This window comes from Panicum virgatum, chromosome 9N (assembly GCF_016808335.1).
Source record: "Panicum virgatum strain AP13 chromosome 9N, P.virgatum_v5, whole genome shotgun sequence".
NCBI lineage: Eukaryota > Viridiplantae > Streptophyta > Magnoliopsida > Poales > Poaceae > Panicum > Panicum virgatum.
The window spans coordinates 51,764,253-51,780,501 of NC_053153.1; the positions used below are offsets into that span (position 1 = coordinate 51,764,253).

The following is a 16,249-nucleotide window of genomic DNA, read 5'->3' on the forward strand; positions in this document are numbered from 1 at the left end:
CTTCCGTTGGAAGCTCCCTCACCCACCCGCATTAAGTGTGAGTGGTTGAGACGTGCTCTGCTGCCGCTGGGCACGGGACAGCTTTTGTCAGTCCACACTGTGGATCGCCAGTTACCGAGGCGGCTCGTCAGTTACCAAGGCAAGCATTAAAGACTCAGCGCCGCGCGCATGAGCGACGAGTCATGATGACCAGCTACTGACTGGAGCAACAGTGCACGCTACTACAGTGGACTGAGTCAGTAGTTCGGCGCTTCATCATGATCTCGACGCGCGGCTGCAGAGGCTAGACTCTACTCCGATAGGACAGCTCAAGGCCATACCCAGTCTGAAGGTACGCACGGAGGCCGACGACGAAGATCTCCAGATCTATAGCATTTAAGGCTCCGCTGTGTACAATATCAAATATATCGCCGGGCCCACCAGTCGGGGCTCCGCTCAGTGTACGTGTTCGCTTTGGACATATAAAAGGGAGAGCACGCCCGCTAGACAGGAGGTGGACACAGATACTCCAAGACTCTCACAACACACGCTCGGTTTCACGCCGAACAACCCTGCTCTCAACCTCTTGAGAGCACAAGTAATACAACACACAGTGGACGTAGGGTATTACGCTCCGGCGGCCCGAACCACTTTAAACTGCTGTGTTCATCGCGTTCTTCCACCGAGATTGGGCTAATCCTAGCTAACCCCCGAGTACGCACCCTCAGGGTTTAGGCGGGTGCACTACGCTACCCGGCTGTGGGTTTCCACACCACGACAGGGTACATGACTTGGAGGGCAACGAGCCTCTCCTACTGATATAGTAGAATACGGATACAATCCTATTCCACCTAATATAGAGATATCCCTGATATACTCTAACAAACACAAACAAAGGACAACCTAGAGGGATGGGGGATCATTCTCTCCAAATATGGATAGAATGTAACAATGTGAATTTATGTCTATAGTCACTTGAGAATCAGATAATCTTTTTTATGCTGTTTCTGTGTGAGTTGAAGTATTCTTCTGGTGTCTTATTTTGTGAGTCTAGGTCATATTTTAAGTACACATTTTTTCCCTTTGGAGATTTCTTTCATATGGGTCATAGCTCTTTACTTGGATTGGTTTACATCTCATATATTTCCTGTATTCAGGCGACTGGCGCATGGCTTCTATATAAATCAAACACAAGAGAAGAGAATTTTCTGTATGCTACTCTCAAAGGCTTTTCTGTTTTTGATGATCGTGAAGGAACAAAAGATGAGTTAAGGCTTGCTATTGGAAAATCTGCAACCGTTCGAGACACATCATCCGCTGATGGCTATGATAATCCTAATGAACCTGATTCAGGCGAACAAAGAATACAAAAAGATCTAGGCCTTGAGCCAATCCCCTCGATGCTCATTCTTGATGCCATCTTCCGAAAATCTTCATCATCTCTCTCTCTCTGTGTTCAGCGACCCAAGTTTCTTGTGGCACTTGACTTCTTACTAGCCATAGTTGAGTTCTTTGTGCCATCTGCTCGGAGTCTTTTATCCAATGACGAAGACAAGGACCTTCTACACATGATTTCTCCAGTAATATTGAATGATCAGATTTATTATCAGGAGGATTCAACATTTAGTCTTTCACCTCAGAAGCCCTTGATTGTTGATAATGAAAGATTTAATCACTTTATATATGATGGGAAGGGTGGAAAGTTATATTTGCTGGATAGAGAGGGTAAAATCCTATCAAGCCCTAGCTCTGAGAGTTTTATTCATGTGCTGGGGTGTAAGAGGTTGCAATTTCGGAATGTCACTATAGTGGTAATATTCTGTGCTTCCAATTTCTATTATTCCCACTTTCTACTTACCACATCTATATAACCTTTTTGGTCTTGGCAATGCGATATCTTGCTACAGAATGGAGAATATTTGGACTCCTGTGTTTCTCTTGGTGATGATTGCTGTTATTCAGCATCAGAGGATGACTGTGTCTACCTAATAAGAGAAGATGATGGTCTCTTGCCAGGTCCCAGCAAGGAAACTGCAGAAGACACAGTTAAAAGTGAAAGTGCTGACGCATCGACAGAATTCATAATGGAATTACAGGTATTGCTTTGTACTTGTAGCTATAATTCAGATATCAACTCATAACTCTCTTAACACAGTTTTGCTCTTGTACCACACAATATCATATTCTATACACCCCCTAGTCATGTACTTCCCCCCTTTCCAAATTAGTGGTCACTTCAGCTTTGTCCTAACTCAAACTTCTCTAACTTTGACCAAGTTTATTGTAAAATATATTGACACTACAGTACTAAATAAATATTCGGCAATTAGCCGAAATCGTCCCTGAACTATGGGGCTCGGCTCAATTTGGTCGAACTATGAAAACGTCCAATTTAGTCCATGTACTATCCTAACTGGTCCACATTCGTCCTTGAATCCGACTTGGCACTCTATGTAGGCTCCTCCAGTCATTGCCTAGTCAATTTGGGTTGTGAAATACTCTTTTTACCCTCCATCCATAGAGCGGGTTTAACATAGCCAGCTTCCAGCTCGAATCGAGCCAGACCGTTCACTCCCCTGCAAGGTCGCCGACCCCTCGCCGCCCCCTTGCCACCCCCTCCCCTGCCAGTGCGCCGCCCCCTCCCAGCCAGCTCGGCTCGCGCCCCTCGCCTCCCCCTCCCTGCTAGCGAGCGTGGCCCCTCTCTGCCAGCTCAGGTCGCTGCCCCTCGCCACCCCTTCCCTGCCAGCGAGGCCACGCAGCCAAACCTCCCCTGATCACCCTCCTAGCAAGCTCGCAGCGATGCGGGCTGGAAGCATGTGTTAAATCTGCTCTATGGATGGAGGGTAAAAAGGGTATTTCAACCCCAAGCTGACTGGGCAGTGACTGGAGGAGCCTATGTGGCGTGCCACATCGGATTCAAGAACGAAGATGGGCCGATTAGGATAGTTTAGGGACTAAAATGGACGTTTTCATTGTTCAAAGACCAAATTGAGCCGAGCACCATACTTCATGGATGATTTTGGCTATTTTTCCTAAATATTCACTATCAAGACATATTTCATGGTGGATTCAATAAAACTAATTTCATGTTGTAGATGTTGATGCTTTTCCGATAAACTTGGTTAAAATTAGAGAAATTTGACTTAGGAAAAAGATAAAGTGACCAATAGTTTGAAACAGATGGAGTATGTACATGACTTATTGAAGTAAGGTCACATTATTTGCTTTGAAATTCCCCTAACCTACGTACTCAGCAGATTCATAGCAATTCAGGAATATCAAACTTTTGATTTTATGTTTGAATAGAACTGTTGAAGATGCCTATTCCCACCTTTCGCTATAAGCTTAATGTAGAGAGGTTATAGGAGGACACCTCACATCCTAATGAGGGGTTTGGCTGCATTACACGCACATGCACATGCACACGCACAATAAGGTTCCTAATTCTGCAAGATTTTCCAGAATACCACCATCTGTGGTTCTGTGCTTACTGTTAAGTAGTGCAGTTTCCAGCAGGTTACAACTTACAAACTATGGAGCAACTCCATCATGTGATTTTCTAAACTCCTGCATCCACACATGAGTGTCAATTCGTAATTGTATGGTTGAAGTTTATTGTCTGATTACCTGATTGTTTCAGGCTGTTGGACCAGAGCTTACTTTCTACAGTACATCAAGAAATGCTGGTGAAAACTTAGCACTTTCAACAAAGGTTATTCATGCACATACAGATGCATATTGCAGGTCAGGTTTTCGAGTGCCACTTGGTGCAATGTAGTTCTCAATTCTGTGTTAGAGCTACTTTTTGTTGATGGTTAGGATCCCCACCTGTATTTTTATTCATTATTAGAAAAAAGAAGAGCATTGTTTTAGAACGTACCAAATAATCACGCTATGTTGCATATCTGCAAATATTCGATATCAAATTAAAATGCAAGTGATTCTAAAAGCCATTAATATCAAATTCAAATATCTAGTACATGTAGCGGATATTGATAAATACTGATGCATCACTGTCATTTCCTTTTCTTATTGTATGGAATGGGCGAACAAGAGATTGAATCATTTTTGTTATAAAAAACCTACTATTTAAAAGTTTCTATGTATGCATTCACAACACAAGCATGAAATCGTTTTCCTCGATGTCTGGAACTGATGGTACAAAGCTACCTTGTGCAGCCAGTTGGTTCTTGTGCTTTTTGGACATTTGTTTCTCTCTAAAGTGTTGGAGAGAATAATTGTTTCTATTCCTCCAAACCCTAGAAGGGTGGGATATATAGTTCCTATACATGGGCCTCTAGATGGGCCTCTATACATGGGCTCACATACACACCAACACCCCCCCGCAGTCTGAACTACCGGCGCAGCGGTGTTCAAGACTGGACAATCAAGAAAGCCAACACCCCCCCGCAGTCTAAACTACCGGCGCAGCGGTGTTCAAGACTGGACAACGAGAAAGTACAAAGGGCAAATACCCCCCCCCCCGCAGCCACAACTAGCCACCTGCTACGTTGAGGCTGGAGCGAAACTCCGAGAAGGTCGAGGAGGGTAGTCCCTTGGTGAAGATGTCGGCAAACTGGGAGGTGGTCGGGACATGGAGTACCCGAACATCGCCGATGGCGACCCTGTCGCGCACGAAGTGCAAGTCGATCTTCACATGTTTCGTCCGCTGATGCTGAACGGGGTTGGTGGAGAGATACACGGCGCTGACGTTGTCGCAGTAGAGGAGCGTGCTCTTGGCGAGCGGGCTGTGGAGCTCCGCCAAGAGCTGTCGTAGCCAGGACGCCTCCGCCACGCCATTAGCGACAGCCCGGTACTCCGCCTCGGCACTGGAGCGGGAGACAACCGGCTGCCGCTTGGACGACCAGGAGACCAGGTTGCCGCCCAGAAAGACGGCGTAGCCGGATGTGGAGCGGCGAGTGTCCGGACAGCCAGCCCAGTCAGCGTCGGTGTAGACAACCAGCTCAGCAGAGGACGAGCGGTGAAGGACCATGCCGAGGTCCACAGTGCCACGGACGTATTGGAGGTGACGCTTCAGCGCAACAAGGTGGGACTCCCGGGGATCGTGCATATGGAGACATACCTGCTGAACAGCATATGTGAGGTCCGGCCTGGTGAAGGTGAGGTACTGCAAGGCACCGGCCAGACTTCGGTAGGCAGTAGGATCAGCCAGAGGAGCACCCAGATCAGCAGACAACTTTGCCTGAGTGTCGACAGGAGTGGAGCAGGGCTTGCAATCAGTCATCCCAGCCCGCTCCAGAATGTCAAGCGCGTACTGCCGCTAGTGAAGGAGGAGGCCAGACGGGCGAGTCTCAACAGCGACGCCCAAGAAGTGGTGGAACTGACCAAGATCCTTCATAGCAAACTCCTGCTGCAGAGAGGAGATGACGCGCTGAAGCAACTGCTGGCTGGAGGTTGTGAGCACAATGTCATTGACATAGAGCAGCAGATATGCAGTCTCATCCCTATGGCGGTAGATGAAGAGAGACGTGTCAGACTTGTCCTCGGTGAACCCCAATGTCAGCAAGAACGTAGCGAACTGAGAATACCAAGCTCGAGGAGCCTGTTTCAGACCATAGAGAGACTTGTTAAGCCGGCAGACCATGTCCGGACGACTGGAGTCCACAAATCCCGCTGGCTGAGAGCAGTATACTGTCTCTGACAGAGTGCCATGAAGAAACGTATTCTTCACATCCAGTTGATGCACAGGCCAAGAGCGAGAGAGCGCAAGCGAGAGGACCGTGCGCACAGTAGCAGGCTTCACCACTGGACTGAAGGTCTCATCATAGTCCACACCAGGCCGCTGGGTGAAACCCCGGAAAACCCAGCGAGCCTTGTAGCGCTCCAGTGTGCCGTCAGCCCGACGCTTATGCGTCCAGATCCACTTGCCTGTGACCACATTGCCACCAGACGGACGCGGTACGAGGTCCCACGTCTGGTTAGCAAGAAGAGCCGCGTACTCCTCTTCCATCGCGCGACGCCAGTGAGGATCCGCCAAGGCGTCGCGGACAGAGGAGGGTACCGGAGAGATCTGCGGCTCCCCCTCGGTGGCGGAGAGAGTCGCGGCCAGAGACGCCATCCGCCGAGTCACCATAGGATGGATATGCCGAGGATCCCGATGGATGACTGGCGGGTGGTACACCGCCGGCTCGACTCGAGAGCGAGGCGGCGGCGGCAGCGACGGCTCCGATGTAGGCGTCGCAGAAGCCTCCGGAGCCGGAGGCGGCGCCGAACGACGCCGGTACACCGCACCGGCTGAGCGTACCGCGGCGGCGCCGGTGCCGAATGACGCTGGTACACCTGCACAGGCTGAGCGTACCGCGCAGGTGCAGGGGGAGGCACCGGGGCCGCGCGTGGCACAGCAGGAGACCCCGGGGACGCGCACGACAGGAGGTCCGGGGGCCGCGCGTGGCGCGACCGCGGGCACCGGGGCCGCGCTTGGCGTAGCAGGGGTCACCGGAAGCGGTGCCGGTACATCGGGAAAACCTGCAGGGAAAGGACAGACAGGTAACGGTGGCTGAACCACCGGGTCAGTGAAAAACAGTGAATCCAGGAGAAGGTGTGGATGATGTGGAGTAGGAGAAATCCGATTCGTCAAACACGACGTGTCGGGAGATCAGGACCTAACGAGAGGTGAGGTCAAAGCATCGGTACCCCTTGTGGTCAGGGGAGTACCCAAGGAACACACAACGAGTCGATCGGGGCGCCAACTTGTGAGAAGCGGTGCCGGAGGTGTTAGGGTAACACGCACACCCGAAGACCCGAAGGTGGTTGTAGCGAGGAGGGGTACCGAAAAGAGCGTGGTGTGGAGTGGGAGCAGGAGAAGCAGTGGACGGAAGACGGTTAAGTAAGTAGGTGGCGGTGTGGGAGGCTCTCAGCCCAGAAGCGCGGGGGCAGAGAGGCCTGGATCAGAAGGGTGCGCACGACGTCGTTCGTCGTGCGAATCATCCGCTCAGCCTTGCCGTTCTGAGGATAGATATACGGACAAGACATACGCAGCTGAACACCCCGAGAGAGGAAGAAGGAATGGGAGGTGGAGTTATCGAACTCCCGCCTGTTGTCACACTGGACGGCCTTAATGGTGAGGCCGAACTGAGTGGACACCCAGGCAAAGAAGTGAAGGAGGGTGGGGAAGGTCTCAGACTTGGCGCGCAAAGGAAAAGTCCAAGAGTAGTGAGAAAAATCATCGACCACCACCAGATAATATTTATAACCCGACATGCTGAGTACAGGAGATGTCCACAGATCACAATGAATAAGATCAAAAGCACCCGCAGCATGTGAAGAAGAAGAAGAAAAAGGAAGTCTGACATGACGACCTAATTGGCACGCATGACAAAGGTGCTCAGCAGGAGTCCGAGTACATGGAACATCGGTACTACAACCTAGCTGAGCCAAAACGTCGCGGCCGGGGTGACCAAGTCGACGGTGCCAGGTGGTGGAAGACGGCGTCACGGCAAAAGCAGCAGACGAAGAAGAAGTCGAAGGCGGAGCAGCGGAAGCAGGAAGACGAAGGGTGTAAAGGGGCTCCGAGCTGTCACATCGGAGCGGACACCGGGAAGCCGAATCCTTCACAGTAAGACCAGAAGAGTCAAATTCAATGGAACAAGAATTGTCAACAGTAAACTGGCGAATGGAAAGAAGGTTGTGAATCATCTGAGGAGCAATAAGGACGTTGGGAAGACGAAAAGAGCCAGGAGCAGAACCCACGGCGGTGACAGCGAGACAAGACCCATCACCAACCATGATAGAAGAAGGACAAGAGTGGTGTAGGGGTCGGACAGAAGAGAGGATACCAGCATCTGGGGTGGTGTGGAAGGAGGCACCCGAGTCGTTGATCGACTCGGTGCTGACCGGCGGTGTCAGTCCCATGGTGCTGAAGGACTACGCCAGAGCGGCCTGATCCCACCCCCCAGGCCAGGTCGGCTGCTGGCTGGGCTGAGCAGGCGGGGTCCAGGACGGCGCGAAGAGGGGAGCAGCGCCGGTGAACATGGCCGCCGGCTGGAGCTGAGGACGAGGCTCCCCCTGGACCCTGGAACGGCCACATCGAGATGCGCCCTGACCATGAGTTGCTGAAGGATGGCCAGGGCGTACCTCCAGGGGCAGGTGCAGGAGCCGGGGCCGGAGTCGGCGCGCCCCGACAGCCCCCACCGGTACCCCCAGGAGCAGGGCCACCAGTACCACCACCACCCCGCCCCCCCGCCCCGCCGACGACGTCCACGCCCCCCTCTCCGGTCTGCCCGGCGGGAGCAGCACCAAGGAGGGAGGTGGCAGGAGCGGCGGAGGAAGCCGGTGGAGCAACAACGAGCGCGGTGGGGGTGGACGAGGACGAGCCGGGCGCGAGACCCCTGGTGATCTCCTCGAGGGCGAGGTCGTCCCGGACCTGCAGGAAGGAGGGGAAGGGCCGCTGGCGGGTGATCCATGTCTTCAGGTGGTCATAGGTGCTGCTCAGGCCGCGCACGACTTTGAGCACCAAGACCCGATCGGACATCGGACACCCGAGGTCGTGAAGAGCATCAGCCATGCCCTTCATCCGCTAGCAGAACTCACCGACGGAGAGGCCCCCCTGCTCGAAGGTGAGGAAGTTGGCGTCGAGCTGGAGAGCGCGGAACTCGGCGTTGCCGAGGAACTGCCCCTCGAGCGCCAGCCAGGCCTGTCGCGCGGTGCCGCCGTGGGTCCTGACGAGGTCCTGAAGATCTAGGGAGATGGTCCCAAAGATCCAGGACATGGCGACACTGTCGAGGCGTAGCCACACCACATCCTGCGTCTCGATCGGCGAGTCGATGAGGACGTGGTCGTCGAGGGCGTAGCGGCGAAGGGCGAGGAGGACCTGGTCCCTCCAGCGTACGTAGGAGGAGGACGTGGGGTCGAGGAGGACGGTGACCAGGGCCCTGATGTTCTGGACGCCGGCCGCCTGGAGGTGGAGCTGGGCGACCAAGGGGTCGGTCGGGTCGTGCCGGGGTCCAGATCCAGCGGGCGGGGCTTGGTGGGAGGAGGAGGCGCCGTGCTCGGGGACGACAGACTGCTGGCCGGAGGCGACGCGGAAGTAGTGCTCCGCCTCGGCGACCCGGAGGGCGAGGGCGTCGGCCGTGGCGCGCTCGCGCTCCCAAGCGAGGGCAGCCACGCGAACCCGCTCCTGGGCCGTCGAAGCCTCCGACTTGCGGCGAGGAGGGCCGCGGCGAGAGCGGCGTCGGCCTGCCGCCCACGGAGGGCGGCGGCGGCGATAGCGGGCTGCTTGCCCGCAGCGACCGCGGCCCGATGGGCCGCTGCGGCGGCCGGCTCAGGCTGCAGCAGCGGCTGCTGGGGGCCGGTGGCGCCCCCCGCACCCCCTGCGCCAGGGCCCCCCTGGCCCCTGCGCTTGCAGCGGCGGCGGCGGCCGGATCGGGCTGCAGCAGGGGCGCCGGCTGTGCCTGGAGTGACGGCAGGGGCCCTGCACCCCCTGCGCCCGCAGCCCCGGCACCCGCGCCATCAGCGGCGGCGCCGTCGGGCGCGGGCTCCAGCAGGACAAGGGCGGCGGCGGGCCGGATCTGGGGCCAGGCTGCGGCGGCGGCGCCCAGCGCGCCCGGCGCTGCGCCCCCCGCGCTCGCGCCAGCGGCGGCTGCGGCGGGCAGGGGCCCCCGGCGGCCCCAGGCGGCAGCGGCCCCCGAATCAGAGGAGGGGGCGGCGGCCCAGGCTGCGGCGGCACCCAAAGCAGAGGAAGGGGCGCTCGGAGCAGAGGAAGAGGAAGGGAGGGGAGGGAAGGAGGAGAGGGGAAGGGAGGAGGCCGGCGGCGGCGGCAGCTGCGGGCTGGATGGGAGGGAGAGAGAGAGGAGGAAACCCTAGGCTAATGATACCATGTTGGAGAGAATAATTGTCTCTATTCCTCCAAACCCTAGAAGGGTGGGATATATAGTTCCTATACATGGGCCTCTATACATGGGCTCACATACACACCGACATTAAGTTATATGACTGCATATATTATGAATCTCTTAACAAAGATGTAATTAACATTTATCAAACCTATACCATGACAATAAAGTTATTAGATTTGATTTTCTTGCCCACGGATTATCTTGTATATTGTTATGAACACATCCGGGAAGATAGCTGGATGGAGTTGGCTTGGAGGGATATACTAGACTATTAGGGGACTTGGAATTAATTCTTCTTCACTGCCATCTATCCGGGAAGATAACAAATGACTACCGTGCCTCCATATATAAAGAGCCAACGCCTAACAACCTGATAATTATCCTGACAGACCAACCAACTAATCTAATATGTCTCCTAATCCTATCTCTTCACATGCAGGATAGATGGCTGGCCCTCTGGCCACCCATAATCCACTCGCCCCCCCCCCCCACCCCCCGCCGCCCTTTTTTTTCTGAGCAGCTTGTCCTTGAGCTGCAGCAGACCTTTGTCAGGATGACTCGACTCAACAAACGATCAAGCCTTTTCATATCAGCTTAACTATGTTATCTGTGACTAAAACGCAAAATAAATTTGGACTCTTTATTTGTGCTGCATCTCCAACTGTTGGTGGACCCCATCTGCAAGCACAAAGGGATAGGACATCATGTGAATGTCCAAGATCTGGACGAAAAAACTCATGGCACAATGTCCGGGGTTTTTCCAGAAAGAAGATTGCCACAGCCGCTTGTGGTGTGTGGTGTGGCGGAGCCGAGCGTGGTTATGGAGGCAGGCCCCTGGTGGGCCGCGAGTGGTAGCGAAGGTGGCAGCAATGTTGGAACCGCAAATGTGGCACGCAGCAACTTGGAATGAATTGCGCACCATGGACGATGACAAATGGCACGGCTCCAGTTGCTCAAGCCAGGCTGAGCGAGGTGCAGGGACAATATGCAGAGATGGGCCCTCAGCAGCCGGTGCTGAGATGCCGCATCACGGTCCGGAACGCATCTACAGGCCATATTCTGCGCCTGCAAATATGTTGCCCCTCGCACTGTTGCCAGCGGGCAGCGGTGCCAACACAGTGCTTGCTGTGCCAACCTTTTTCCCTTGCCATGGTTGTGTTTTGATCTGCAATGATTTCTCACTGCAGCATGCAGAAGATCAGCGCAAGGATGCGGTTCCCTTGGCTGAACTTGGCATTGTCAATGGAGGAAGCACTGCTGTCTGCTGGTGACGAGGTCGTTGGCAGTTTCTTCTCCATCATGGAAGTTTGTGGCCCTATCTGAGGCAACACCTCAGATAGCAAGTTCTGTGCAGCCATGGGAGCTGCTCCAAGCAGACCATTTTTTTTTCTCGAATACGCAGGAGAGCTGCGTATCATTGCATTAAGAGAGAAGGAGAAAGGCCAAAATAGCCATACAAAACCCCACACACACTCTGATACACACTTAGCTTACACACACACTTGCTCCAAGCAGACCATCACTTGGCTGACTGGCTAAAAAGGCCCTCACGTGGTGTCATCTTCTCTGTGAGTGGATCTATTTCCTTCTCATCCTGTCCGCTAGATCTGGAGTCCCTTGCACTCCTCTTCGCCGGCACTGAGCAACCTTCTCCGCTTGTCCGCTAAGTCTCTGAGTTCTGGATCAGAGCACGCAGACTGGCACATCCGGCTTTGGTGGTGCTGTCCTGGGGATGGCAACAGCAAACCGAACAATGGCACAGATTGATTAGCAGGAGAAGCCATGGGAAAGGATCCCTGACTTGTGATACCAGATGTTATGATCCTTAGGTCATTAGGGTAAGCACCGTCAGGAAGATAGCCGGAGGGAGTGGGCTTGGAGGGAGACTAGAATATTAGGACCCTTGGAATTAATTCTTCCTCATTGCTTAGTATCAGATGATTGCCATGGCTTCGTATATATAGAGCCGGCACCAAACAACCTGATATTATACTAACGAACCAACTAACTAATATAATTTCTCTCCCAATCCTTATCTCTTAACGTGCAGGATAGATGGGATGCCCTCCGGTCACACCCATAACATATATAATACAGCTATTAGTACATGATGGGAAGGTCCCGGGTTCGAGCCCCAGCCTCTGCACATTTGTGTGGGTAAGGCTTGGGGCTTAAAGACAACCCTTCCCCAGACCCCGCATAGTGCGGGAAGCCTACGGCACTGGGTACGCCCTTTTTTTTTTAAAGCCAGAATGCTTTCATGTGTGATTGCATTTAATGTTGCATCATTTTCCTTTTACAATTACTTCATATTTCCATCAGACAAGAAAATCATATAATCATTTGTGCCAAGAAACTTATTGAAGCATGACATTTCTTGTAAGGGAAAAAAAGTTCTGCCAACATGTGGCTGACACATAAAATAATGTTCTTTCTTTACTCCTCTGTATGTTTGGGATTAACCCCTCTTTTATGCGACAGGCTTATAATGAAAGGTGGCAGTATGGAGATGAGTGGAAACATACTTGGTTTAAAAATGGAGAGTAATGGCATCAGAGTTATAGAGCCATTTGACATGGCCGTAAAATATTCCAATGCGTCTGGAAAGACAAATCTACATCTGCTGGTTTCTGAAATATATATGAATTTTTCTTTTAGTATTCTCAGACTGTTTTTAGCAGTTGAGGAAGAAATTTCAGCATTTCTCAGGATGTCGTCAAAGAAAATGTCACTGGAGTGCTACCAGTTTGACAAAATTGCAACAGTGCAAGGTACTAGAAAACTTGGAGTTGATGTATACTTTTAGTCATGGTTTATAATTTGTTGACTTGTTTTAGGCAATACAAATGATCAAGTGTTCTCTTTCTGGCGACCACGTGCTCCATCTGGATATGCCATTTTTGGCGATTATCTCACACCAATGTTTGTGATTACTCTTTCATTCTCCTGTCTTTTTCTTAACTTGCTTTGTTGTTGGAAGGATTTGTAACATCAACTTTTTTCATCTTAGGAATGACCCTCCTTCGAAAGGAGTCCTTGCTTTGAACACAAATGTTATAAGGGTCAAAAGGCCTTTATCATACAAGCTAGTATGGCAATCTAGTTCTCCAAGAACAAACATTTTTCATCAGAATGAGAGAGACTTGAAGAATAAGCTCTCTAATGTTGGCCAGCTCTGCTCTGTTTGGTTACCTGTAGCACCAGTGGGTTATGTTGCAATGGGTTGTGTTGTTTCACCTGGAACTGCTGAACCACCTTTGTCTTCAGTTTTCTGTTTAACTGCTTCCTTGGTTTCATCATGTAATCTAAGGGACTGCATTGCACTGAGGTCAAATACATATTGCCTGAACTTGTTTTCATATTTGTTGTATAGCTACAGAGATAGCTCACTCATGCATTATGTCCTTCAATTACCTTTTTTTAGGGATCATAGTGACATGATATTCTGGCGTGTTGATAACTCTTTTGGTTCCTTTTTACCTGGAGATCCTGCAAGCATGAGCATGCATGGAAATGCTTATGATCTTCGACATATGCTGTTCAACAGTGCAGACTCATCTTCTAAGATTATCTCTAGGAGGCAAGATTATACAAATGATGCCTCTCAGCTAGAAAGATCAGCATTGACCTCAGGTCGGCTATTTGAAGCGGTAGCAAGCTTTAAACTAATTTGGTCAAATAGTGGGACCTCTTCACCAAAGAAGCTCTCAATATGGCGTCCAATGTTGTCTGAAGGAATGTGTTACTTTGGCGACATAGCTGTTAACGGGTATCATTTGTATATTATTCTTAGCCATTTAAGAACCAAGCTCCATCAGCACACAACTTAATATTTAACTTCAATTGTAGGTATGAACCACCGAATTCAGCTGTTGTCCTTCGTGATACTGGTGAAGACACTTTTCTCAGAGCTCCTGAAGGTTATGACCCTGTTGGCCGAATTAAGAAGCACCGGGGTACAGAGGGTATATCATTTTGGTTTCCTAAAGCTCCTTCAGGTTTTGTGGCATTAGGATGTGTTGCATCTAAAAGTTCTCCAGAGAAAGAAGACTTCAGTACGTTAAGATGTATTAGAAGTGACATGGTGATGGGAGGTCAATTTTCTGAGGAAAGTGTATGGGATTCATCTAATGCTAAAACATCTGAACCTTTTAGCTTATGGACTGTTGATAATGATGTTGGTTCATTTCTTGTGAGAAGTGGAGATAGAAAACCTCCCAAGAGGCTTGCACTGAAGCTTGCTGGTCCACCTACATCAAGCAGTTCAGATAGCATCATTATTGATGCGGAAATTAAAGCGTTTTCAGCTGTTTCCTTTGATGATTATGGAGGAATGGTGAGTCTTATACAAAGTACCCCCACCGCTTTTTTTTAGATGTCGCATTCTTCTTTTGTACACAGACCAAGGAAATGGTAACAAGCATGTACTTCTTCTCTCCCATGAGTTAATTCTGCATCGATTCTCCACCGGCCGCAAGACTTTGGGCCCTTGCAGTAGCTTGTACACCTCCCATGCAGACTAAAGTCTCATCCCTGCAGTAACTAGTACTACTCCACTGTGCATGCCAAATTAAAATCTCTGCACAATCGAGGCACACTTTGCATACGGACACTGACACGACATTATTTTCTGACTATTTGCAAAAATGAAGTACGGACATCTAAGAAAATCAGAGGGAGTACATGGCTAGCAACGATTATTTAAACATCTTAAATGATTGTTGACTTGTGTCTTTATTGCAAATGCTCTAGCTTTTCTGATGCTGTTATGTTCTCTCAGATTCATGTTTGAACTATTCCATGCAGATGGTGCCGCTATTTGGCATGTCCTTTGACAATGTTGGACTTAGTTACCATGGGGGAGAACATCATCTAAATGCGACCGTGAGCTTGTCATTTGTGGCCAGATCCTATAATGATGAGTATAGTTCATGGGAGCCCTTCATTGAACCAACGGATGGATTTCTTAGGTAACTCTTCTAGGGAGCAGTTCAGCAGTATGGGAGGACCCTACTGAATAATTATATAATATGTATATAGATAATGTGTATACAAAGAAATGTCTAGGAATGCTCACACAAAAAAGTACAACGCGCATGAACTGAAAATCTCATGAGAAACAAACCATTCTTGTTGGTGTCCTGCCTAATTTACAATGCCTATGTTTTAACAGTTCATTTTCATGGTTTAAAATCATAGGTACACTGCAGATATAAACTTCCTTTTTCGTATTCACAAGTATTTAATAATAATTTGAGCTTGGATAATTCACTAGGCCTTGCCTGTTCTACTTGCCTGTTAAGCCATGACATGCGAATGGGTGCTAGCCGGATTGGTTAGTGTAGGAGGGAAATAATGGATTGTATACCTCCAAACCCTAGAAGGGTGGGATATATAGATCCTATACATGGGCCTCTAGATATGCCTCTATACATGGGCTCACATATACACCAACACCCCCCTGAAGTCTGAACTACCGGCGCAGCGGTGTTCAAGACTGGACAATAAGAAAGCCAACACCCCCCCGCAGTCTGAACAACCGGCGCAACAGTGTTCAAGACTGGACAAGAAGAGTACAAATAGAGTACAAAAGAGCAAATACCCCCTGCAGCCACAACTAGCCACCGGCTACGTTGAGGCTGGAGCGAAACTCCGAGAACATCGAGGAGGGCAGTCCCTTGGTGAAGATGTCAGCAAACTGGGAGGTAGTTGGGACATGGAGTACCCGAACATCGCCGATGGCGACTCGCGCACGAAATGTAGGTGTTGCTGCACATGCTTCGTCCGCTGATGCTGGACGGGGTTGGTGGAGAGATACACGGCGCTGACGTTGTCGCAGTAGACGAGCGTGCTCTTGGCGAGCGGGCTGTGGAGCTCCGCCAAGAGCTGTCGTAGCCAGGACGCCTCCGCCACGCCGTTAGCGACAGCCCGGTACTCCACCTCAGCACTGGAGCGGGAGACAACCGGCTGCCGCTTGGACGACCAGGAGAGCAAGTTGCCGCCCAGGAAGACGGCGTAGCCGGAAGTGGAGCGACGAGTGTCCGGGCAGCCAGCCCAATCAGCGTCGGTGTAGACCACCAGCTCAGCAGAGGACGATCGGTGAAGCACCAGGCCGAGGTCCACAGTGCCGCGGACGTAGGGAAGGAGACGCTTCAGTGCAGTAAGGTGTGACTCCCGGGGATCATGCATATGGAGACAGACCTGCTGAACAGCGTAGGTGAGGTCCGGCCTGGTGAAGGTGAGGTACTGCAAAGCGCCAGCCAGACTCCGGTAGGCAGTAGGATCAGCCACCGGATCACCCAGATCAGCAGACAGTTTCGCCTGAGTGTCGACAGGAGTGGAGCAGGGTTTGCAATCAGCCATCCCAGCCCGCTCCAGAATATCGAGTGCGGACTGCCGCTGGTGAAGGAGAAGGC

The 16,249-nt window shown here is 51.3% G+C and overlaps 1 protein-coding gene across 2 annotated transcripts in view; it reads left to right on the plus strand.

The window, feature by feature from the left end:
• The window catches only part of LOC120688140, a 61,116-nt gene that overhangs the window by 18,241 nt on the left and 26,626 nt on the right, over positions 1-16,249 (plus strand). For both annotated transcript variants that reach the window (XR_005680987.1, XM_039970314.1), the window contains exons 32-40: positions 1,137-1,790; positions 1,887-2,075; positions 3,620-3,723; positions 12,315-12,604; positions 12,671-12,755; positions 12,844-13,161; positions 13,258-13,602; positions 13,683-14,169; positions 14,640-14,803. Coding sequence is in view for 1 of the 2 variants with exons in the window: in XM_039970314.1 (XP_039826248.1) it covers positions 1,137-1,790; positions 1,887-2,075; positions 3,620-3,723; positions 12,315-12,604; positions 12,671-12,755; positions 12,844-13,161; positions 13,258-13,602; positions 13,683-14,169; positions 14,640-14,803 (2,636 nt within the window). In the remaining variant the exon portion in view is untranslated. The remainder of the gene's footprint in view (positions 1-1,136; positions 1,791-1,886; positions 2,076-3,619; positions 3,724-12,314; positions 12,605-12,670; positions 12,756-12,843; positions 13,162-13,257; positions 13,603-13,682; positions 14,170-14,639; positions 14,804-16,249) is intronic.